Raw genomic sequence first — 25,150 nt, 5'->3', positions numbered from 1 at the left:
GGGACGTCAGAGAGACCTGCGTGACCCCTGCCTCTGTCTGCCAGGTGACGTGCACCTCGGCAGGTCTGTGTGGGGCCTGTGCCTCCCTCACCCTGCAGCGAGTCTAGCAGTGAGCATCATGTGTGCACCTAGTGGACATAACATGAGCACTTCTGGAAGAAGCAGACAAACAGAACCTGACCTAGCAAATGAGGTAAGTCCCTCACCTCCTAAGACTGTCTATGCCAGGAGATTCATCCACCATAACAAATTTCAAACCAAGTGAGCATCACGTGTTCTAGAGAAGTCGCCAACATGCTAACACATACACCAGACATTGCTTTTTAGGATTCTGTAAAAACTCTTTGGAGCCAATAATTATGTCTTATACTTTGAGAGAATCAGCTCTTTATCAATTTAAGATAATTTAACAATAAAACTTTGGAAAGTTTGCATCGTTTTTCTTCTGCCTAACTGGACAGAGCAGCCTCTGGCTACTCTCACCCATGATGGAGCCTGCTGATTCCTCAACGTCTCTTCCTGCTTCCAGGTGGGGATCATTTGTGCCCTGGCACTTTTAGTCAGCTCCTGTCTGTGGAACACACTTTCACGTGACAAGAAGCCAGCAGGCAGAGGGCTCGGGCGTTGAAAGTACCACAAGCAAGCTCGCCACAGGTGTGAACCCTCGAAGTTTCAGACTTTCAGTGACTGGACACTTGCTAAGGCCACAGAGGGCTGGACCTCACCGTGGGGGACAGCTGGTGCTCATGGCCATGAGGAGAAGCACGGGGTCTACACCCTGTGTGCTAACGAGGCTCTGGCCTCAGCTCTCTCACTGCCTCTGAACGTCCAGTGGCCATTTCCCAGAGAGGCACCGCTCTGTGCCTTCCATAGCTCATTCTCTGCCACCCAGTAGCTGTCCCCTCTGCTGCACCTCAGCACGTTCCTCTGCACATCCTGGTGCCCACTCACGGTTTCCTTCTGCACATCAGCCCTCCTTCCACCTCACACGTGACACAAACCCACCGCTGGAGACTCCTGCTGGGACCCGGAGGACCCCTCAGTGACCTCGATTGCCTTCCTGCCCGTCCTGCTCCTGAACCCAGCCATGCATCACAGGTGCTCTGCCGGGGGAGACTCTCCAGCATCAGAGCCAGTGGGGACCTCAGAGCAGACCATAGCCTCCCATCTGACCCTTGAGGACAACTGAACCGGGGGTCCATTCCTGTGTCCGGTTTCCAGGTTCAAACAGGTGAGGACCAGTCTACCTCCAAGTCCTTCTGTTTTCCGCCCGTTACACCCTTCACTTCAAAAGCCCACCTGAAACGTGCAGAGTCTTGTTCTTATGTGCCTCTGCGAACTCTTATGTGTCAGTCTTCTATAAAGTGTGCATTTTGTTAGACTTAAAAATGTTTCAGAGAAAGACTAGGGAAATATCGAGGATACCAAGGAGATCCTCTAGTATGCAATCCTTGCTCATTTGCATCTTTTTGTAAGATCCCCCCAAGTGCCTCCTCTACTGCAGCTAGTGATTAGCACACGTGTTGCCAGTTTCTTCCTGGACTAAGGCACTTGGAGGACAGCCCTTATTGCCCCTTCTCTGGGCAGGTGGTGTGCAGAGACTGCCCCTTGTCAACAGAATTAAGATTTTGAGTGACATGTGAGTCCCAGAACATCAGTGCAAAATCTACTTTGTCTTCCACGACATGCTCCATGTGTCGGCAGTGAAGTGAGACACACTGTGAGTACGCAGTCAGGCACCAGCTCAGGAAAGGCCACAGGATCCAATGGGGTTGGGAGAGAGCCCACCCTGCAGGACAGCAGAGGCGCCCACGTGCCTGCCACAGGGTGATGGCTGCCGCTGTGGGTCCTCTACTTCCACTGCCGTCTCCATGCCCGTGGCTGCGGGTTGTAGTTGCAGCCGGCTGCTGGTAGGCAGTAGTCAGACCTGGTCTCCAGGGACTGTATCTCGAAGTCATCCCTGGATGCCTGCCCACGACACGCATATGGCGACTGAGGGCCATACCAGGAGCTGGTGGACATGCTGCTACTGGCGAGGGCGGCAACCGGGTGCTCCTGTCTCCCAGACGCAACCATGTGAGCTGGCTGGGTGTGCGGCAGCCTCTCTCTCCAGCCCTCTGGGGACCCAGGAAGCACCTTCCTCCGGGCTGCTGAGACCACGTGGGCCACCACGGACTCCTGGATGTTCCTGGGCCCGAAGGCATCATCGACTAGCCCCAGAGGAGACTGGGCCGCGGCCTCCCAAGGTGTTGGTCTCCTGCCTGCTCTCTGCAGCCCGTTGGGTGGCTTGCAAGGGTAACTGAAGGCAGACTGCTGTGGCCAAGGAGGTGCTGTGGACAGGGCAGGTGGGGCCGGTCTTCCCGGGAGAGAAAGGGCGCGCCCACTGGCCTAGGAGCAAGGACAGCATTAATTACAGTGTTAAAAGCCTCGTGTGTTTCAGTTTCCACCGACCACGGTTCCAGAGCACCCAGCACCACCACCAAGCCCTGCCAGCCAGCCGGCCCTATAGGCAGTGTCCATCCTGGGTCAGGCAGTCTCAGCTGCCTGCCCTTTGAACTCTGTGTGTCACGTGGCCTGCACGTGCTCTCGTGGCCCGGGGCCTGCCCTCCCTCTCTGATCCCACAGTTGGGTCTTTCCCGGGCCCAGCCCTGTGGCAGGGCCCCCTCGGCCCCCTCCACGTGTCCATGTCCACATTCCATGCCTGTTCTCCTGGTACAAAATAAACAAACATGTTGGAAACCCTGCAAGTGGGCCGTAAGCCACCAGGCCTTTCACTTTTTTTTCCTGGTAACTTTGAACCTGTTGCCCCACGGTGGTCACTGAGCAGGGAAAATATAAGCAAGAGCTCCCCTGCAGAGTGGGCGTGCTGGTGCCCCAGGGCCGGCCCTCCCACCCCCATGCTGTCCTGGAGGAGGGTCACCTGGTCCTCATTTCCCTGCAGAGAGCTGCTCTGCTGGCTCCTCTGACCCTCCCTTCCTTCCGGGCACCCCAACCCTACGTCCTAGAGAGGGAGTCCTGGCCCCAGTCCCTGCTCGCTGGTGTCCTGCCAATGCTCAAGGGGAGTGCACTCAGCCCCGGATGCCCGCCTCTCCTGCTGCGTTCCTAGGGCCCTGCCTGCTGGCTGCCACAGGACTGTCTCACAGCTTGGCCACAGGAGACTCCCTGCAGCAAGCCCACGTCCCCTGCACCAAAGGCCCTGCTGGCAGTGGGTTCAGCTTTCAGAAACCGTGGGTCAAAGTGACACGTGTTCTCTCTCTAGAGTCCTTAAAACTTTCCTTAGTGGTCGAGTCCTATCAGAAACTTGTTTCCTTTGACCTTCGTGTCTTAATCCAGAACTTGTCCCAAATCCTCTTCACAGGTGGTCGGGTGACTTTTAAGGGCTTGGTCTATATTCCTTATTCTTTAGTGTTGGCATCATGAACTTATTTAATAGAAACTCTGTGGATGCCAAACTCTTCAGAGACTCTTCCAGAGCTCAGGGTCGGTGGGCAGGTCCCCACCCTGCAGAAGACACCATAGGGCCGCTGGGCTCCCTGTGACAAGTCCGGAAGGCCGCTCAGGAAAGACTGTTTTCCATCTTGACCCCCAAACAGGGACTTTACTAAACTGAGAGACAAAGCTCCGGGGCCACAAGGACGAGTGTAGCTGCCACCCACAGCTGTGCGGGAAGAGGGGGTGACATCGTCCGTCCCTGGGGTCTGATGCTGGGGTCTCTGGCCAGAGGCCACCTGCCAGGGCCTGCAGGTCACGTCTCAAGGACAGTAGGTGGTTAGGGCATCAATAGACACAAGGACCCCAGGCTGCAGAAAGCAGCAGAGGCTCTGAATAGACACGGGTGACGGTCGACCCTGGCTGAGCGTCGTCCACCCGGGGCACTGAGCAGTGTATCTGTGTGCAGCAGCAACCCAGACACCTGGTGGACAGCGGGGCCTATTCTTTCTCCCCCCTGCTCGGAGGAAACCAGAAGTGCATCGCTGGCAAGTGAATCCCAGCTGCAGGTCAGACTCTTCAGCTAAGGTGTGCACACCCACCAGGGCAAAGCCGGCGCAGGAACGGGGAGCATCGAGGCGAGAGAGTGCGAGAGCAATGGGGCTTCTGCAGAGACCTTTAGAAAGCACTGAGACGTACAGCACGGACCTCAGGTGGGGACATGCAAAGCAGCAGCTCGACCAGGAGGAAAGGGGAGCTGCTGGCTCCCTGGGCAGACACGCTGGCACACCCGGGGCTAGCGATCGAGGGCCAGGCTGCTAATTCCTTAGGCTGGAGACGAGCTGGGGATTAATAAGCATTTTTTTTTAGTATAGACTGGTTTCTGTTTGTGCCCCAGATACTGCAGCCTCTCGTCTCGCCTGCACCAGGCCCCTCATTTCAACCTGTTTCCCCAGAGCCATTTCTGCATCTTGTTCCTTGAGGCCAAGGCCTTCTCTGCCCGGGGCCGGGCTGCTCTCTGCTGGGCTGGCCAACCCGAGCCCTGTGCTAGACCCGATCAGCCACGGCAAGGGACCTGGGGACTCGGGCGCGCCTTCTGTTCTGGTTTGGACGTCTGAGGGTGATGGCGGAGTCCCAGCACGTCACTCATTGACACTGCCCCGTGGGCCCCTGTTGTCACAGAATTCAAGCGCTCCCTGTGACCAGGTCCAGCTGGCTTTCCCAGGGCAGGTCCTCAGGGGCCTCTCCCCTCTGGTCTCCTGCACCTCTTACACAGCGAGAGCTTTGCCACTGCACGGAACGAAGCCTGGGCCAGTCCTGTGACATTCTGCTCACATGTAGGAAGAGCGCCACAGCTACCTGAGGTCACCCCAAGGGGCCTCACTCTGAGAGAGGTTTCCATCCAGCTCCCTGCCCTCCCGCTGTGGTGCCAGGGAGTATGGCAGCAAACTTCCAGCTTTTTTGCCAAAATGGTTCATCGGCCTCCTTGCCCTCCGGATTTCCTGAGAGGTCTCAGACCCAGTCCTCTCTGACCTCCCACCCATCCTCCGGCAGGCACCCAGGCAAGTTCTCCCTCCACGTGGCTTGAGGTGAAGGGCTGGGGGCTGGACTGCACCCACACATGCTCCCTGGCACCTCGCTTTCCTCCTTGGGATGCCGGCCCTCCTTGCCATGCCTGTGCCCTTGGCTACCTGGACCTGGCCAGGGGCTCCAGAGTCTTGGAGGGCGTCTGCTTCCTCCTTCTTTGTATCGTCTGTACCTCAACCTGGAGTTTCACTACAGGTACAGGAAACTCCAACCCCGGGTTTCCTGAGTGGAACGTCTACTTCAGTGCCCTGTTATATCTGCATATATATCCTTTTCAGAAGATAAAAAACTCTGCTTTTTTAGAAAATGAAATGTAGGCTAAAAGTGGAATGGAATGTGTTTCCATGAATAAATTCCAAGGAATGTGTCTCATCACGCCCATCTTCCCGCAGAACAGAGCCCCACGCCCCACTAGCCCTGCCCCAGAGGACAGGCCTGCCTGTTCCCAGGTCGTGGGCTGCCCTCAGGACTGCACCTGTGTCCCTGGGCACGTCCCCTCCCACCCCTGCAGCGCTCTCCCCTGGCTGCCAGCTCCCTGCCACTGGAGGTGTCTGGAGGAGGCTCTTGGCTGCCACCTTTCACTCTTCAACCTGGGAGACAAGACCGAGTCCCCGTCTCCTCCAGCCGACTAGGAAGGCCAGCGCAGATCGGGGTCCTGATCTCTGGGAGAGGATGTTGGAACACAAGTGTCAACTCCAGAACCAACCCGTGACCTGAGGCAAGATGTCACCCACACTGTGGCCGAGTCTCGCGGCAGATGACGCAGCTAATGCTGCACAGAGCTTGCCCAGGTTCTCTGAGCATCAGCCCAGGATGGCGCCCGCTGGTCTCTCGCTGGTCTATCGTGACGCATAGTAACACAAGATTCCACGGACACACGGACTCCTGGTGCTTCCGACTCTCCCCAGGGGCCCACACGCAGATGTCTTCCAGCCTGAGCCTTAATTAGAGTGGGTGGACAGGAGGCCTGCTGCACAGCGGGTCATGAGCGGAAGCCGAGGGTGTGGGCTGAGGGGCCCGCCATCTGACCCTGCACCGTGTCTGCAGCGAGAGCCCAAGTTGCCGGGTCGACCACTGGTGAGAGAGGATCAGGATCTGCGCAGACTAGACAGAACGAGGTCATTTACGTGTGATTAAGTTTGAGTTGATTAATGCTGACTTCCTGGCACTTGTTACAGCAAGTAAGCGGCCAGTGCATGGGAACAAGGAGAGCCACATTTAGTTGCTCAGGGCGAACGTGGGATCCGTGTGCAGCAGAGGGGCCCCTGGGGCTGAGGGCCCCTTTCAGCTGATGCCATCCTCCCTTGCAGCCCAAGGTGGCCTCATCCACACCCTCCAGTGCGCCTTAGCTACCTGCCTCCTGAGGCCACCGGAGAGCCATCTGACCTCAGGGAACACCTGACCTCCAAGGGCAGCCTCCTGAGGTTTTCCTTAGGACCAAGAGTGAATTCTAGAGCCGTATAAATAGCCCTAAAAGACAAAGAAACCTAATAGGACTTATGTTTTGAGGTTCAAACAGTTTGTATCATAACCTGAAAGGTAAAGCACTCTCTTGGCCAAAGTCCTGCTCACACAAGAGAAAAGGTCTCCAGCGGAACCTCGGTCCAGCTGCCGTGGCTCCATCCTCTCTGAGGTACGCCTGGCCATCATAGAACTGGTCCTGGACGTGGCTTCAGCATGAGTAGGTTTCCCGAGGCTTGGAGAAGCGAGCAGGAGCAGGCCTGTGCTCTGCCTCAGGAGGCACTGGCTAGGGTTTCTGAAGAGCAGGGGGGAGCACCAGTGGACACAGCGCTCAGGAAGCAGGAGACCTCCATGTCCACCGGAGGCCACACTCCGGGAGCCAACACTGACTCCTGTCGCCTCACGCCCACACCCGACCTGCCCACATGGCCCCACTCATGAGTTCACCAGGTCCCCAGTGTCTGACCAGCTCTTGACCTGCAGGGCACTACCCTGGAGAAGCCCCCAGATGGTGCGGCCTGATTGCCACTTCGGTCCCACTTGGTCTCTCTAGTCCTGCCTGGTTCCCTGGTTCACTCTTAGCGTGCCACCCCAAACTGTCCTTTAAAACCTGCTAGACTCTGTCACTCAGCTCTCTGATCAAAACCCTCACTGGCTTCTCATTTCAAAGACGAGAAAACCACGGCCCTTCCACTGACCTGTACAAGACCTTGAACATGCTGCAGCCCTACCTCGCTGCTCACTGCTGTCCCTGGCTGTCCCTGATACACTGGCACACTCAGGCCTCAGGACTGTCTATCCCTTGTGGGGAACACAAGGCCCCAGAGGCCAGCGTGATTCCTGCCCCGTTTCCCTGGGCCCCTACTCAGACGCCAGGCTGCCCTGTCTGTCCTGCACCGCCACAAGCAGAAGAGGCAGTGTCCTCACTGAAACCTCCGGTCAGCTGGCAAGACGTGCACTGGGTGCAGAAGCAGCCTCCCTCCCTCTGTGCCTGCCCACATGCACCCCAAGTCCCATTCAGCAAGACACACAGGTAAGTCAGTTTTTCTAAACAGAAGATTTTAACATGCAAATAAATGATTCAATAAATGGAAGTTTAAGAGTTTCAACTTGGTTCTGTTCCACAAGTGAAGTCTCAGAGAACTCTGCAAGAATCCAAAAGAAAGTCTGAAATACAACGATCATGAGATTTAAAACCTAGACCTGAGAAGAGGAAGCCAGTGGAGGCTGACACCGCTAGGCTGGAGCAAGAGAGGGCCCACACGGCTTTGGGTCGTGGCTGACGGCAGGTGCTGGAGGGCACCTCACTGCTCCTTGGGCACTCAAGCTCCTCAGGTGGCTGTGGCCACAGGCTCCTGGCAGCAGAGGCCGTCCAGGGCCTGGGGGAAATTTCTACCTGGAGATGTGGAGCCCCGTTACAAAGAGGCCTCTGAGTGCAGGACCAACATTCCCCTCGAGTAAGGCCAGGTGGGACCAAGGGTCAGGTAGGAGCCCCTCCCTCACCTCCCTGGAACCCACCCTCCTAGTAGATCCCATTAGCTTCCACCAAGGGGAGTTCTGGAAACTCCACGTGGCTCTCTTACCTAGATAGTGGAGGACAGAGCCCATTTCTCCAGGCACAAGTACAGGTTATTCTGCCTGCCAAAAGCAGGGCAGAGAATCAGGACTAACAAGCCCTGTTTGGGAGTAGAGAAGTGGCCAAGTGACCACTTGTTTTAAATAGTTGCAGGAATGCAAGTCAGACCCTGTCTCAGCCTAGCTCTGCCCTGATTGGTCACCTGGCCACAGTGGACTTGCAGCTATATTTCACATTGGAAGGAGAGCCCTCAAGAGATGGGCTGGGGTTAACGGCCTGCAGCGTGTGCTACCAGGCAGTGACCCTGGACGTCCCGACTGGGCGCGTGTCTCTGCCTCTGCTTACGCATTGGGTTCAGCCTCTCCCAGCCTCACTGCCCGTGGCTGTGAAACGGGAGTGATATTGGCTCCAGCTCAAGGTTTGGGGTGGAGGAGAGGCTGTGCTTACAGATCACGCCACACAGCACAAACGCAGGGTTGGCTGCCGGGCAAAGGCACCGCGGGGCCCAGAGGTGTCAGAGGCCTGGCAGAACCTTCTGTTCAAGAGGCAGCTGCAAAGGCGGGGTGGTGCTGCCACGATAAAAATAGGACAGAGCGTGGCCTTTGAAGTGGCATCAGCCCGGCAGCCTGGGCAGCACCCTCCAGGGCTGGGGCTGACCTGCTTCTTGATGATGTTGACCTTTTGTCCTAAAAGGACTGGACTGGCCACACCCGGTCTGAGGTCAGGAAGGTCTGTGCTGGGAGCCTTCTGAGTAGCACCCCCTTTCCCTCACAGTGAACTGCTCCGTTCCAGGGCAGCTCCGAGCACTTTCCGCCTGTCACCTCCGCTGTCATCTCCACTGTCACCTAGCTCAGCCTCTCCGCAACCCCAGCCTCCTCTTGCCAATGAGGAAAGAATGCTGGGCAGTCAGGTGACAGACAGACAGGGCACACAGCCAGCATGACCCGTCTGCCTGGGGAAGTGGGCGGACTGAAGCCAGAGGTCGCACAATCCAACTGAATCTGCTGGTGGAGAAACTACTGGAGCAGCCATTTTTATCTCATTTATTCCAAAAGAGAAGCATGTCACTCTACAAATTATAACCTGTAAAAATACTTCCATTGACTCAGACTGTGTTCTATTTAAATAGCTGAAGCTGCTATTTATTTATTTTGGGGGAGAAGTCCTCATTTAAGCCTATTTTTATGGAAGTCTGCTTATTGGTTTGAACATGAAAATAAAATTTTAAAATACATTTCAAAATACAATTTTGAAACGCAATTTTGTGTTTCAAAATTGAAATAAAGCACAATTTTGAAATCTAAATTTATTTATTTAAATACATTTTAATTTAAATAAGTTAAAATTTAAATTTTAAATTGAAATTTCAATTTCATCTTTACTCTTAAATCTCAGAAGATTTAAAGATGATTGGTACGGCCCACCACAGAGAAGATGGGGAGTGGGTGCCAAAGATTGAGGTTTCACCCTTCCCACAGTGAAGACTGACTTCCACATTCAGCTAAGGGTGCTGGGCTGCCGCCTGCTGCAGCTGTGCCTGGGGGAGGCTTTGGAGAGGGACTCCCCGAGACTGGCGGGCCTGGGTACTCAGGAACAGAGACCTTGGAGGCTGCAGCAGGACATGCCTGTTCCTCACGGGGGCACTCAAGACCCGCTCAGAACACATTGACCACACGACCACAGCTGCAGCGTCCACTGATCTGAACGCCCCCCTTTCCCAGACAAAGCCCACAGCCCATGCTCTCTCCTCCCTCGCAGCTGAACGTGCTTCACCACCCTGGAAGGGCGGTGAGGATGAGGGAGACCCTGGCTTGTGGATCAGGCACCTGTGTTTGCAAGCGAGCTGATGGCCCCACGCAAACCCTGGTACAGCAGAGGAAGCTCCAGCTCAGAGCGTCAGCAGCAGCAGTCTAAGAAACGCACGCATCCACCCAACACCCAGGTCCGTTCGATGCCCAGACCAGCCGCAGTGCTCAGGGTGAGACCGCCGTGGACAACCGGTCATCTGTGCTGTGGTCTCCAGGTGGGGCCTGCAGCCCAGGGAGCCCCACGCCCTCCATCTTTGTCCTTGGTTCCTGCCTGTGGCCTTCCCAGGTTAAACACATCCTTCCATTCACAGGCTGGGCCCTGGGGAAACCTGAGATCCGCTGCCACGTGATGTGTGTGTGACCTTTGTTCAAAACACGGCCCTAGAGCGAAGGTTCAAGTTGGTGTGATAATCCAACTCCTTCAAGCGAGGCTTCAGCCACAGGCTACTCAGCAGAGGGGAGGGCGGCCGAGATGAGCGCCTGGCCCACTCGCCACGTCCCTGCTGTGGTGGCAAGTGTCATTTAGTGGTACCTTTCTTGTTTGCAGGAATCTGATAGTAATAATATGATTTTGTGTACATCATTTGGTTTCAGAGTTGCAAAGTGCCACAAAACAGATGGGATTTCCAACAGAGCTGTTATGACTCTGGGCAGCTGCATTGGATCAAAGGTCATATACAATGACAATCATGAGCTTGCGCTTTTCAAATACAAATGGGAAATTTAGAAATATCTTTCATCAGAAGCGTCCAAGGTCCATCTCTTCAAAATCAGAAGTTTTTCTTTTATTTGGAAACACTAACCTCAGCTGTACTTACAGCCTGTCATTAATGCACAAGGGGATGAAGAATCCTTGTCTGCTTGTTTAATTTTAAAAATTAGAGAACAAATATTTGATTTTGGCCTGGCACTAGCTGTCACTACAGCTGTTGTCCGTTGGCACAGCTTCCCGGGAGTCTCACAGAACTGCCAGGTGTGATTACCAGCCAGGTAATCACTCTGTGGCCACACACCCACCACACAGCTCCATGCGCCCCTAAGTCCGCCTCCGTCGACAGGATGTCGGGTGTTGCTGACTACTCCAAGTGCTAATCAGGTTAGTTACCTTCAGTCCCAACATTCAAATGTGTCAACCAATTTATAGAAACCTTGTGAATTAGCTGCAAATACCACACCCACATCAACCCTCTGGACCTCCTGACCTGCAGTTTTAGCCTCAAGTGAAAACTTCCGGAGGCAACAAAACACCAGGGCCTTAGAAATGCAGAGAACAAAGATCCTCCTGGGGACCCCCCACCAGAGTCACTCACGCTCCTCCCAGGCTGGCTTGAGCCTCTGAAGAATCAACAGACGCTCCAACAGTGGGTACAGCTCCCCCCATTCATGGCCGTTTCCCCAGTTTTGTCCTTAATTTGTTTGTTTTTTGACAAGTAAAATAATTCACAAAATTTATTGTAAATAAGCCTAAGGTATCAGAGCATTTGGGTCCTCATCCTTAACCGTGCCTCTTTCATAATTGTTCAGGAAAACGCAGTTAAGTCCTTTTAAAGACATCAGTAGACCAGTGATCAGTAACCAGGGCTCCCCTCACTCTCTCTCTCCTGTAGACCCCAGCCCTCTCTTGTCTTTCCTCTGCCACTGCTAAGAGGTCAAACGGGCCTCATATTGATGGATTTATAGACACAGCACCATCTTCTTTGCTTTGGGTGCAGGTTTGAAAACAAGGTGCTGGTCAGAGCTGCCAAAGGAGGCTCCTGTCCCTGCAGGGCCCACCCTGCCCTCCTAGGAGCTGGGTATTTCCCTGTGGTGTTCAAAGTGTGGGAACTTTCTTTTACTTGTGGTCATTTCATAGTTAGACTTGCTTTTTTGTTTTTAAAAGTTAATCAGCATTCAAAGTGCTTCAAAATTTCCCTTTAGCCTAGAAAACATGATAAGGATGTTTTATTACTGCCAAGTTAGTTAAGAGTAAGAACATTTCTGATGAGTGATAACAGGCTCTAGGTCCCCAGGGCCGGGAGGCGTAGGAGGGCTTTTCCCAGAGAGAAGCAAAAAAAACATGGAACTTGGGACAGTCCTGTATCCAGGTGATAAGAGGGTGCCGCACTCTTCCCAGAGGTAGTCACGCTCGTCTGATCAGAGGTCCAGGGTCAGCTAAAATCACATCCCCAGGCCATATTCAAACACAGCGAGTTTGGAATGCCACCAGGAAGCACCTGCAGCTCGAGAACTGGCTGTGGCCTCCTGGGCGGCGTTGGCCGCTGAACCACCAGGCCAGCCCTCCCTGCAGCACCCACATAGGACCCAGACAGGAGCACAGGCACTAACAGGCCCGGTGTCCCTGCCCACCAGCAGGAAAATGGCAGGCTTTAAAGGGCAAAGCGGACCAAGAGACCCGAGCGGGCAGCAGGCCACCCGGTGTGTGTCACAGATCCAGCTAGCACTTCTGAGGCCTGCAGGGACCCAACCGTCCTGCTGGGAAGGAAAACTGGTGGAAACACTGAAGGTGGCAGCTTGCCGCCAGGAGCATGCTGCAGGAAAGGGAGCCCTCTGCCGCGGAAGCGCGCAGCCCGCAGTTCCTACACACCGGCCTGACTCTGCTCAGCGCCCTCGCCCACCAAGAGCTGGGACGGGTCAGTGGGTGTTTCATAACAGGTTTCAACAGATGCCAACTCCCACGGGGCTGGCATGAAGAATTGCCATGAGCACCATCTGGCGAACAGGAGCACAGAGCGCAGGGTCGTGCCACCTTCAACAGATCCCAGGGTGGTTGAAAACAGCCGGAAGCCAAACCCCAACCCTAAACCTCACTCGGAAGCCTTAAATCAGCGCTGCAGTCACTTTGAGGATGGCCTCAGGAGTCCAAGACGTCCTCAGAGAAGAAAGCAAGCCCTGCGCAGAGAGGACCTGTTGGTTGTTGTTTTTTAATGTAACTAAAGGTCACAAAAGAAAAACTAAACTGTATCAATTTAATTGTATTTGAAACAAAGTTACTTTGGATTCAGACAAAGCTTCCAGAACTCAGCTGTTTGATTTTTTTTCTCAAGATCAGCCCTGACCTCTGCTTCTGACTCAGAAGCATTCTAGAAGATTCTAGAAGTATCAGAAAAGCCACAAAAGTCCCCTGGGCCTGAAAAGCAGCTGGAATGTCAGGTTCCTCACCACATCGGTCACTGGGCTTCTGAGAACTGTCCTCGCCTTTTGCCCTGGGTGGGGGGGGCGGGGCGCTCTGGGCCAACCGAGGTTTCGCCCTTTCCATTTTTGGAGACGGACTGTATTCCTCAGGCAAGGGGATCAGTTACTCTGCGCAGGCCAGGTTGCTGACCCTTTGTCCTAGGGCGGAGCTGGAGGCAGGGATGGGGCAGCTGGGCGTGCCAACTGCTGCAGATCCCAGGACGGCAGGGAAGCCGGGTGGGGCTTCCAGCTGCCTCACTCCCGAGAGCAGAGCCCTGATGCTGGCATAAGCGCCCACAGGCACTGCTTCTGCTGCTCCTTAGTTGTGGCAGGTCCCTTAACCTGGAGATCATGCTAACAGAGACCACAAAAGAACTAATTTAGTCACCATTTTCCTCCTTGGAAGCTTTTGGAACAGCAGCTCTTTGGTGGGGGCACTGCAGGGTGACATCCACACGTCAGGTGCTGAGGACTTGCCCTGCAGCACCTTTCACTCAGAGCTGAATCACCGGGTGGTTTGTTTCACTCTCCCAATTAGCAGGAGGCAGGCCTGGCCAGGGCACAGGAGCGGCTGGAAGAAGGACTGGCGGGGAGAAGGGCCATTGGGGTGCAGAGGTGGCTGGGTTCAGGGGTATGTGGGGCACAGGCTTTGCTGGGGTACAAGTATGGTTTGGTGCAGGGGTGTCTGGGGTGCAGGGGTGTCTGGGGTGCAGGCCTGGCTGGGTACAGGGGTGGCTGGCTGCAGGCCTGGCCTGGGGGGGCAGGGGTGTCTGGGATGCAGGCCTGGCTGGCATGCAGGCCTGGCCTGGGGGTGCAGGGGTGTCTGGGATGCAGGCCTGGCTGGAGGCAGTTGTGGCTGGGGGACAAATGGCTGGGTGCAGGGGTTGCTGGAGTGTAGGTCTGGCTGGGGCGCAGGCTCTGATGGGGCCTGGTGTGGCCACAGCCTGCTCCTAACCATTGGGAATGCCTCTGTGCTGGGAAGGTGTGAGCTTCTCTCACCCAGTCGTGAGCAGCTCAGGGAAGAAGTGGTTATCTTTCAATTCCCCCAAATCAAATCATAGCTGTTTTTAAATTTATAAATGTGGAAACATCTTTTCTCAATGTTGTTATCAGACTTCGAGGATTTTGTCTTTCCCTACTCTGCCTGGTGCGAATTAGCCGGGCCCTGAGGATATGCTAGCTGGCCCTGGTGCTGGCTGCTGGTGGCGGTGGGTGTCGAAGTGAATATCCACTCAGGAAAACCAGAAAATGTGGAGCTTCTCCTCCTGGACTGTGAGGTGAGCAGAGAGGCCCTTGGAAACGAAAACTGCAGCTCTCCCCACGATGCGCCCTGTTCATGTGTGTCTGTCCCTGGGAACTGCAGAACTCTGAGCTTTTTCAATGACATATCACTTTTGTTTAGAAGGTGACATAATTGTCAACTCTGAGACTTGCTTGCTGTTTGCCTCTGGTGAGCAACCGCCTCCATTGTGACCCCACGTCCACTGCATCACGAGAGGTGGGGTACCTTGTGGTCAGGGTGCTGTGGCTGGACCACTGAGTGGTGAGCCTCAGCCTCCTTGCTCAGAATGGCCCCTGGTTCTCCTCCACTTGCGCTTTCCCATCTGAAAGTCCTGCCGCCACTGGTGCTCTAACTCGGCCAAGGCTCGCAGAGGGCTCAGAGGCCCCTGTCTCCCACCGGGTGGCTCTGCTCCTCGTGAAGGCAGCCATGCTCTGTGAGCACATCTCAACTAACCTGCGGCCTCCCGGCTCCTAGAGCCAGTGCTGGCAGGACCTACACTCGGGATCTAGGTCACCGGTGCCTGTGGAGGTGTTTTCAAAGTAGCAATGAGACCCAGCTCGAGAAAACCCCTGGGAGAACACGGGTGTCAGTGCACCCTGGCTGGAGTCTCTGGGGGAAAGAGTGTGAGGAACCCCAGGGGCTCTGCTGCCTGGCACACCCAGGGCGGCTCCCAGGTCCCAGGGGCTACTGTGGGCAGTGTGTGCCTCGAAATGCTGGACACTGGAGGTCCCCTGTCTGGGATGATCCCTGTGGAAATGGCTCAGGTCAGGGTGGTTTTGGAGCAGACTAGGCTCAGTGCTGACTCACCACTGCTAAGGAAGCCCCCAAGTGATACAGTAGGGGAGCCCCTCCTTTTATGTCACAAAGATCCCCTGTTCATCCCAAAATTAGAAAATGGGAGAATCCGGGGGTTCACACAGACTCACTTGTACTTCACCTCTGGCTTTGCGGCCAATCCTTTCCCAAAGTGACTGCACAAGGCCACACCTTGGGCCTGTGCAGACAGGCTGCACAGGTGAGTGGGCTCGGGCAGCGGGTCCCAGTTGTGCAGGACTCACAGGCAGGGAGGCCACACACCCACCCCGAGCACACTGCTGCAGCTTGGTGACTGCTGAATGAGCCATCTGGCCCCGCGCTGCAGAGGACATGGGGGACACCTCGTGGCAGGAGCAGCTGACCAGGGGCTCCGTCAGACCCTCCACTCCTGGGCAGGGCACTCAGCCCTGGTGTGGTGGAGTCCCATCTGCCTCCCTGAGGCGGGGCTGAGGACGGCCTGTCCCGTAAGACCCCTGGTCAAGAGAGTCCTTCCTGAACGGCACTCAGCCCTGAGGCTGCCTGGGCTGGGGTCTCCATCACTGCAGCCTACGGGCAGTGATCGGCCCACTTCCTGGCACCAGGCGGGCACTTGAGCTGCCCTCCCTCTTCCCACCTTTGCCTGGGGCCCAGGTCATCTGAAGGCACCAGGCTCCCCTCACTGCGCACTCTGACTTGCACCGTGACCTGGAAACAGTGACTCCCCAGCTAAATACACCCGAGACCCCTGAAGGAAGTGCCAGACCAGCGCCCCTGCACAGCTTCGTCCTCGTGTGGCCCTTCCTCCCAGCCCAGGGCCAGCTGCAGGGCAGGAAGGTTTTCCATGAACCGCCTCGCGGCAGAGTGGGAAAGCAGGCTCTCCCAGGCAGCCCCGACCCAGCCATCACTCTGCACAGCACCCAGGGGAGGAATGGGCTGAGAGGGCCCTGCCAGCCGCCCTGAATGTGCACCCCCGTGCGTGGGCACACACTGCAGATAACACCTCAAGACAAGGAACCCACACAAGCACGAGGAGCTTTCAACAAAATGAAAATCTGAAAAATGGGATGTATCCATACGGAAAAGATGACTTGAGCCACAGGCTGTGGAAGGGCAGCTTCCGGCCTTGCCCTGGACGGGCACCCTCCTGGTGGGGGAGCCGTCCATAAAGCCAGGAGCCTGAGAAATGCCTGACAGGACTGGGCTTATTTGTTGATGTGCTGGGGGGGACCCAGAGTCTCACATGGATAAGCAAGTGTTTGGCCACCAAGCTGCATCTTAGGCCAGATGTGGGGACTCCTAATTAAATTCTTCTTCCTTCAATTGCCTCTGAGTCGTTCCAAGATTTCCAAATGCTACTTTAGTGTACAAATACACACACCACAGAAACATAAGTTCTTAAAATTTAAGAAACTGACTACCAGATAGCATTGGGAGACGATGGTTCTAATTCGAGGCTCCTGGGGCTGGTGCTTAGGGGTGACTGCATGGCCCTCTGCCTGCTCTGTGGGCCCCGTGGGGTCTACCAGCTGCTGCACCCCAGGCCACCCGGGAGTCTGGAGGAGATTCCCTGCTCTGCATTTTCCCAGAACACTTGTCGACTCCACTGGCAGCTCTGAAGTGTTGCTGGAGTCTGTGTCCCCCAGAGTCCAGTGACATGGGGACAGGACCCCAGTGAGGTCACTATTTCTGGGAAAGCAGTGTTGGTTCTTGGCATTTACATGCTTTTCTCATGAACTTTCAAACACATCCTAGCGCAAGCCCACCGCCTGGCTCTGGGAGGGCAGGGGGAGGGTAGGGGCAGGGCGCCACACCTCCCTCAGAGGGATTGGAGCAGTAGCCTCTCGGTCCACGCTTCCCTGATGCCCCACCGCAGACCCTTCTGACGGGCTGGTGGTGACTGGGTGCCGATTCAGAAACTCGCCCTTGGAAGGGGAGCTCGCAGGTTCTCTGGGGGTACAACTGAGAAGCTGCAGGCAGCAGGGCCTCTGCGATCAGCCCCCAGGGCAGACGCTCTCGTCTTCTGCCTTTGAGAGCTACGTGGGCAGCACCTGTGACGTGCCCACCGGCGGTGGAGGACCCTCAGCCATGGCAAGCAGGAAAGGCCTCCCACATACATTCGTCCACCCGCTTAAGTGTGGGACACTGTTAGTGACACTGCAGATGTGGGTCTTGCTCTAGAGCATCGGACTCCCGGGGAGGTGGTCGGTGTGGACCAGAACAGCTCAGCTGGGATCAAATGGGCCACTCCCAGTGAGGATTAAGTGGAGAGTTGGTGCAAAATGGGAGTTGGTCATGGGATCGTTAAGCATCTTACTAGATCTCTGATGCGCGTGCCTTTCCAGGCTCTGGAATGGCCACAGTGCTCTAGGTGCGGGCTTCACGCTGTCAGTGGCTGGTCCAAGGGCAGAGATGCTGCTTCCAGCGCACAGTGGGTCCACTATGGAGATGTGAGAAACGGAACTGAATGTTCTGAGGCCAAGTGGCAACCTGGCTCAGACTCCCAGCCTCGCCCTGCAACCAGCCGTACGCACTTCACAGGACGGGCAGCAGCTCTGTCCACGCAGCCTCCTGCCCCTTCTGCACAACCCGCCCGCCTGGAGGAGAGGCCGCAGGTCCTGCTAGGGAAGCCCGCAGGAAGAGCCTTTGCCCAAAGCCCTGCAGTAAGTCGCCCGCTATCGGCATCGTACATCCCAGTGCCCTGTCACCTGCACAGAGGGTTCTTTGAGGTGGCACTACAGCTCCTAATGTGATGCAGTACCCTCTTAGGAGTGCGGCTACTGCGCTGACAACCAGGCCTGGGCACTCTGCCTGACCACCAAGCTAACCAACAGCCAGGATGATGCCTCCCAGACCTCAGCCCCCACCAACCAATCAACCAACCTCCACACCACAGAGAGCGACTGCAGGCTGCAGAGTGGCCCCCAAGGGCAGCTCGGCTGGAGTCCAGCCCTCCAGCCCTCTAGGACCTGGCCACACAGGCCCAGTGGGAGAAGAGGGAAAGGAAATCTCTCTCCCTCCCTCCCTCCTGTGTCCTCCAGAGAAGTCAAACTCTGCTGCGTGCATCATCCTGCAGAATTTCCACCTTTCTCCTATAAAGTCTGATCCAAGATAAGCCCCCCACTACCAGGATGGAAACTGGATGTTTCAGCTGTGAGCCGGCAAACTCCTGGGTGCTTTCTGGGAAGCCTGTCCCCAGAGGACAAGAACACACAGGCATGTGAGCTGCCCTTAGTCATCAACTGCAAACAGTAGCTCTGCAGACTGCCACCTGTCCAACAGGAAACGGGCCCCAAACACTTCTCATTCCTGTGCACCACAGCTCTAGACAACTGGGAAGATGATCATCTGGGACACTTCTGACCGATCTCAAATTGACGGTCAGTGTGGTCCACATATTTCCTCTAACTTTTGCCATGCTTCAGAGGCTAGGTAAGCACTCAGTTTGGGCTGGGGTTGTGGTTCAGCAGTAGAGCCCTTGCCTAGCATATGGGTTTGATCCTCAGCACCACATTAAATTTTTTTTTTTTTAAAAAAGGTACTGTGTTCAACTACAACTAAAAAGTGAATATTTTGTTTTAAAAAAGAGTGATCTAGGTAAGTATGCAGTTAGAAAGATCTAGGTAAGCACTCAGTTATAAGAGTGATCTAGGTAAGCACTCAGATAGGAGAATAAGTTCCTTTCCTGCTACACCTTACGAAGGCTCTTTGGGTTGTTCTATTAGAAAACAATGCAAAATACACAGCACCCAACAGGGACACATAACAGAAAGGGCTGTGTTATGTAAGGGGTAGATTGCTTTCCCCTCTATCCTACATTCATCTTCCTGATTGATTTCATGAAAAGGCAAATCCTAGGCCCACTTCCTGTGGTTGTATTGCCACCAAACACAATGGCAGGTTTTACAGAGAAAAAAACAAAACGGAAGAATCAGTCCCATTGGCATTGGCTTAATTCTCCTCTTAATGTACGTTGTAGAAACAGCTGAGGCTTGCAGTCTTACCATCTGTGAAGAAATGGATGCTCACTCAAAGGAAGTTCAGACACTACGAAAGAAATATCTGAGAAGTGACATCAGAATAACTCAACAAGGCAGATTTCTAGAAGTATGTACAATGAGCAGATAAAGAGGACAGTAATATTTTAATAGGACAATGAAAAACAGTGAGGAACAGTGACCACAGGAAAAGGACAGGAGCAGAGAGCTTTCAGAGGGTGGGTGGTGCTGCGTGCCCTCCAGCCACGAAGGTCTCTACGAGAGGTCTCTGAGCGTCCCCCAACACAGAGTGGCATTCTCCTTGGGCCTTTCTACACACCTACCATCTGCATACCTGCGTGTAGCTGTCTGTACACCTCTTTTGAATACTTTCCGTGGATGGTCACACTCAGGTCTGGAAAGCTCTTGGGTCTACTCTCAGTGCCATTGTGAACCTGGTGGCCAGGGGGACAAGGCATGGTGTGGCCATCCACACTTATGAGGCAACCTTGCCTGCACAACCCTGGTCCATCACAGAGGAGGAAAGTGGAGGTGCCAGGACAGCTGTGAGCAGCAGCAAAGCCCTCCCCAGGGCACAGAGGTCTGCGTGGCCACGCTGGTGCTCACCCTGAGTACCCTGCAGGGGAGCTCCTCCTGCTCAAGCCAGGGACCCTTGGGTCCCCACTGTGTGGCTCTGCAGGCACCTGCCCCTACTCCTCGAGCTACTTCCTGCCCTGCTGTCTGCCACCTGCCTCAGCCCAGGAAAACCACCTGTGCCTTCATGGGCAATTGGAGATGGACATGCCTGGCCCTTAAGCAACTGGGAGGGGAGGAGTCCATCTGGGGATGTCTCCCTCTCTGCCCTCTCCTTGTCACTCTAGGTCAGTCTTCTGAAGTGGCCACTGCGTGCACGGACACCCAGCAGGGAACTCTGCACCAAGAGTGCTCAACAGTTCTCAGACCTCCCCTCCCCAACCCCTCAGCCTTGCGTGCCCCAGCACCTCTTCTGAGATGCCAAGTCGGGTCTGAGGGGGCCGCCCGGAGTCCACCCCATCCTCGACAGACTTCACTCCCGGGACCTAGCAAAAGAGGTTGAGCTCAACTTAGAAGGGAAGTCTCAGCTTACACGCGCTTGTGTCCTCCACCTCTGCACCAGCACAAAGGCTGTGTCCTGACCTTGATGAGCTGACCGCTGTCTTTCTTGTAGGTAAAGCATAAATCCTAAGTATCCTGCTTACTTCAAGTACTGGCACATATCTATTTGGGGATTCAGATTTTTAAAGTGTGCAAAGAAGTATATCCTAAATTAATCTGAGTTGGATTTTTGACTCCTTGGACCCAGACTGCGAGGTGACATATCTGAAATTAAGCAAGTGGAGGATCTGCTAGGCATTCTCAAGGCTCAAGTAACACTGCAAACAACTCATTTCAAGCTAGTGGACAGTGGTGGTGGCCACAAGGCTACTCTTCCACGACAGATGGTTTCCACACCTGCACAGCAACTCCGCTTTTCTTGGCAGAGAACTTGGGCCTTGGTGCCACAAGATAAGATGAGGAGGCTGCCTCCTGCCTGGGAGGGGCGGGGACGCTCACAGGCACTGGGGACGCACTGGCTGGCGAGGTGGGCTCTGCAAAGTGACAGGGCTGGGGGCCGTAGGCTGGCAGGGAGCACACGGAGGGAGCCTGCGTGGCCCTGGGTGAGCCCATGGTGACCGACCCGGGAGGTGGAGCTTGGTTCACAGCCGGGGCTGGGCTGGCTTTGATGGGCGGCTTCTGGGGGAGGCCATCCTTGGCACCTGGAGGCTGGAAGGTGAACAAGGAAGCGTTGAGCTGATACGGCTGGTGCTTCATGACGTCCAGAGCATTGAGGGGCTTCTTGCCCTTCTTCTTGCCCACTCTGGAAGCCTGTGGGGCCGATGGCTGAGACTTGAGAGCAGCCAGTGGGTAGGAGGGGGAGTGGATGGGATTGTAGGCCACAGGAGGCGGTGCGCGGACATTGGAGGAGTACTTCCAGCTGGCTGGGAGGGACGGCGTGGGGGACTGTGCCCGGGTGGCGTGGGCCTGCACGGTGTCAGAATCCACCACGTACTTCTCCATTCTCGACTGCCTTTTGGCGAAGAGCTGGGCCCCCTTCCCACTCATTCCGGGCAGCTCGGTGGATGGTCCTGCCACAGCAGAATGAGCAGCACCTCCCCGGGGTGCGGGTGCTGCTGGCTTCGGGGTGTAGTTCTGACTGGCCACTGCTGCCGGTGGTCCTTTAAAGGGACCGGCCAGGTTCAGCGCACTCGTGGGCCGGGCAGGAGCATAGGAGGGCTGGGCTACCTTGATGGAGGAGACAACAGTGCCCTGTGGTGGGCTGGACGTGGGGAAGGCAGGAGGGAGGGTGGGAGCCACCCCCGGAGCCCACACTGGAGAAACTGGAGTGACGGGCTGGGAGGAAGACTTGACCGCAGGCTTGGGGGCGACAGGAGGGGGGGTCTTCTGTTTGGCAGAGGGGCTCTGCATGAAATTGCAGGCCTCTGCTCCCAGGCTGAGGTAGTCCTCCTCGGGCCCCGAGTCACCGCCAGCTCCGGTGCCCCGTTTGCCCTCTGCATTCTGAAGCAGGGACAAGAGCTCGGGGTTCGGGTTTACTTTGGGCTCCTTGAAGGTGAACATGGGCTTCGTGGCGCTTCTCCTCTTGGCTTCCTGCAGTATCCCTGTTCTCTTTGCCGGCACTGCGATCCTCTCATCCCGGGAAGCTATTCGCTCAGAGGAGTCGTAAAAGGCTGGCTGGGTCCACGGGGCAGGCTGAGGCCAGGGAGGGGGCTGTGCCGGGCCAGCCACAGGACTTGACACCCCTCTGGAGAAAGTGTCCGGTGGAGGAGTGACCGCAGAGTAAGGTGGAGGTGCCGGGAAGTCAGAGATGGGACTTGTCATGCTCCGGGTGGGGGAGAAGGGGGCTGCTGGTGGGTTCGCAGACCCGGGGAAGGGCTTGGCGGTTCTGTTCATTGGGATCATCCTCTGGGCCTCTGCTGCCACAGAGCCCCCACTAAGGCCGTTCTGCTGGGGCGCGTGGCCGGGACTCGGGCCCAGCTGGATGTAGCTCCTGCTCACTGAGCTCTGAACCCTCACAGACTGCCCCTCTGTGCTCTGGTAGGAGGCCATGGTTCTTAGGCCGTCTGCGAGGGCAGCCTCGGCTTCTCTCCCTGCCAGCTCACCGGCTCTCTCCTCTTCTTTCTGGGCTGTGATCTGATCCATTCTCTCCCTCCTCTTGGCAAACATAAGGGCTCCCTTGCCCGTGGTGTCTGGCAACATCTCCATTTTATGCCCTCTATCCAGCTTCCTCTCAATGTCCACCAGTCCAGAGTCCCAGTCGAAGCTCACAGCCTGCCCGCTGTGGTCAGGGTCAGACAGCAAGTCCTCGTCCGCCTCCGACTCACTGGTGTGGAGGAACGCAAGCTCGCACGTGTGCTCCCTAAAGCCCTCCTCCTCCTCCTCCTCCTCCTCCTCCTCGCCTGCCTCCCTCTCGAGCTCCCCAGTACCGTAGCTGACCAAGGTGTACTTTCTGGCCCTGCGCCGGCGCTTCTTAAACATCAGCACCCCTTTGGAGCTGGGGTTGGGGGCGTCCGTGAGCAGCAGAGCGATACTCTTGCATTTGGACTTGGCTTCTTTCACCTGTTTTTCTGACAGGCTCTCACTCCTCCTGAGCCCTAGGGAGAAGAAGAAGGGTCAGAGGGTCATTCTGAGCCCAGGAGCTCAAGGAACACACCACAGCAACCCAAAAACTACGCCCCTGGGGCGAAGGCACAAGACCTTCCTCCAAGGGGAGCTGTACTTTGAAAGACTCCAACTCATTCTTCTCTCTTTTTTGGTGCCTCATGCACACTGGGCACACACAGGCTGAGCACCCCGAGCTACACCCCAGCCCCTTGTTTCTTTTAAAATGGATATTTATGTAATGGCACAGAATGGACATGACTCTAGAGTGCCTGCTCCATTTGTTCACGGGAATGCATTTCATACGTGCTGAGTAGAACATGTTTCATACATTTGTGCTCTCCACCCATCCTTACACTTTAGCAATCGAACACTGGCTAGAAATTGTTAGCAACTGGGATGCAATTAGAATTTAAAAGAACATAATTCAGAATATAATATTTTCTGAAAAACAAAATATACTTTGTACTTCCATATTTAAAAGATAAAATGTAAATTTAAACTGTTTTTACGTATCTTAAAAAGGAGAGGATGTGTCCCAAGAACATTTAAAACCTGTCCTAAGTGTTTTAATATAATGAATTTAGATATTTAGGTTTTCATTTTCTTTTCTTTTCTTTTTTTTTTTTTACTTTGACAACCACCCCTCTTTTCAGTGACAGCTACTGAACTAATATAAATTCCAAATTCTGACCGAATACTGAATAATTAGTTATAAATTAGGATACTGGGTCACTGTAAATACATGTAATAAACTCTAGCTACAAAGTTACCTAGCCAAATTTGTAGAATTTGCTATTTTGGAAATATACTGCTTTAATTGCAGTAGTATAAAATATACTGCTTTAATTGCAGTAGTATAAAATAAATCTTGGGGAAATTTTAAAATTATAGACTATGAGTTTTAACTGGTATAAGAATTGGTGCAGCAATTAAGTCATTTAAAACAAGAACTTGATAGTTATAAAGTAACAAAAAGTCATATTTACACTTTTATAATGTAAAAGTGAATGGTGTCAAATTAATTTATTGCATCAGTTAATTATAATCATGCCTTCAAAGATAATGGATATGATACACAAGCATTAATTTATCAAGATAGTTAAATGGAAATTTCAGGGAAAAAATGGGTATTTTATGATTGAAAATTAGCTCTTTTGTCACAAGAGAAATAGATATAATGGTTAATTTTTTAAAAATAAAATGTGATCCCAGGAAGTCATTTTATAAGAAAGTCATATTCACTAGTGCAGAAATTTCTCATGGAGAGAAGTTAGAAGCGCGGTCATCACCAACTGCGGTTCCTTCCTGACCGACGTTATACAACTTATTATTAAACTGACACTCACAGTTGCACAGTTGCTGCTAACGTCACTGCCAAACTATGTGGACACCGTCTCAGTGCGCCCATTTAACATGCTATAAATGTGAAGATGGCCCAGCGGCCTTGCGAAGCGGACAGCACTTGCCAAAGAAGTACAAATGGTTATGCTAAAAATATGCGCGGAAAGCAGCACTGCGCTCCGCAGAGGCTCACTGCTGTTGTGGAACATTCACACAAGCAAGTGCCTTGGCCACTTTGTATCCTCATCTGAAATTCCAAAAATTGTAAAGGACACACACACACACACACACACACACACACACGGGGGGGGGGCACGAAAATACTAGCACCTAACTCCAGCCCTGTCCCTCGTCCTCACTCCTCCTCAGCCCTCACGGCCTGGGTAAGACAAACGCCTAACTGCCTTGAGTCGTGTGCTTGGGCCCGGGACCCTCAACGCCCGCACCGTCCTGGAGACTGCGCTGTGTCTAGAAGGCGCGCGGCACGCTGCACAGCCCAGCGAAGCCTTGCACAAGACCGGATCGTGTAACCGCTGGAGCGACACATGGCCTTGTCTGTCAAGCTCACTTCTGCAAGCATCATCACGCTGCAGGACGATTTCTTCGGAAGGAAGATCAGCTTTTAAGTCAGGAGTGCAGTCTGGGTTTGAAAGGCAGCTCCCGGCAGCACGCTGGGCCGTCTTTGACATTAAACTCAAGAGGCCACCTGTTTTCCAATATTCTGGCGCTACCTTAACGTGAAACGTTACAACCTCCGGAAGCGAACCCAGACAGCTCGCTGACACCGCACTTTCTAAACGGCTCCTGCGCCCCCAGGGCTCACAAGTTCGGGAAACACCCAAGTTTCGGCGCAGCCTGCGGGTCCCGCCCCCCACTCAGAGGCCCGCGTCCCGTTTCTCGCCTGCTCTCCCGGCCTTCCCAGGCTGCACCCGAAGGCCGCCGAGAGACAGGGCTACCCACGCAGCGGGGCGGGAGGCCTGGGACTTACGCGCGTGCCGCGCGCGGTGCCGGTGCGGGCGGCTGCGGT

The 25,150-nt window shown here is 54.7% G+C and overlaps 2 protein-coding genes across 3 annotated transcripts in view; both read right to left on the bottom strand.

Annotated features, from left to right (window-relative positions):
- Nucleotides 1-443: 443 nt before the first annotated feature.
- On the bottom strand, nucleotides 444-25,144 carry LOC125610358 (synaptopodin-2-like). 2 transcript variants are annotated; one of them, XM_015507281.2, is made up of 3 exons: nucleotides 25,112-25,144; nucleotides 20,575-22,772; nucleotides 444-2,388 (listed from the first exon to the last, which is right to left on the bottom strand). In XM_015507281.2, exons 2-3 carry the CDS (start codon nucleotides 22,654-22,656, stop codon nucleotides 1,852-1,854), a joined length of 2,619 nt encoding a protein of 872 aa, XP_015362767.2. In that variant the 5' UTR covers nucleotides 22,657-22,772; nucleotides 25,112-25,144; the 3' UTR covers nucleotides 444-1,851. The 2 variants fall into 2 exon arrangements, 1 of the variants encoding a protein (XP_015362767.2); XR_007351487.1 differs by lacking the exons at nucleotides 20,575-22,772; nucleotides 25,112-25,144 and adding an exon at nucleotides 8,061-17,417 and having other exon boundaries at nucleotides 2,288-2,388.
- The window catches only part of LOC107160616 (synaptopodin-2), a 91,908-nt gene continuing 89,514 nt past the window's right edge, over nucleotides 22,757-25,150 (bottom strand). Inside the window, exons 4-5 of the mRNA XM_048813932.1 lie at nucleotides 24,570-24,724; nucleotides 22,757-22,772 (exon numbers count right to left, since the gene is read on the bottom strand). Of these exons, the coding sequence (XP_048669889.1) occupies nucleotides 22,757-22,772; nucleotides 24,570-24,724 (171 nt within the window). The remainder of the gene's footprint in view (nucleotides 22,773-24,569; nucleotides 24,725-25,150) is intronic.

Source organism: Marmota marmota, unplaced genomic scaffold, assembly GCF_001458135.2.
Source record: "Marmota marmota marmota unplaced genomic scaffold, marMar, whole genome shotgun sequence".
Lineage (NCBI taxonomy): Eukaryota > Metazoa > Chordata > Mammalia > Rodentia > Sciuridae > Marmota > Marmota marmota.
Note: the sequence above shows the minus strand (reverse complement) of the source record. Positions and strands in the feature narration are given on the sequence as shown.

Bases quoted from the DNA above. Each gene is read 5' to 3' on its own strand.
- LOC125610358 (XM_015507281.2), bottom strand. From the start codon at position 22,656: ATGTTTAAGAAGCGCCGGCGCAGGGCCAGAAAGTACACCTTGGTCAGC. The intron at 2,389-20,574 runs GTGTGGAAACCA...CCTTGCTCCTAG, and splicing joins AAAGCGGAGTTGCTGTGCAG to GCCAGTGGGCGCGCCCTTTC.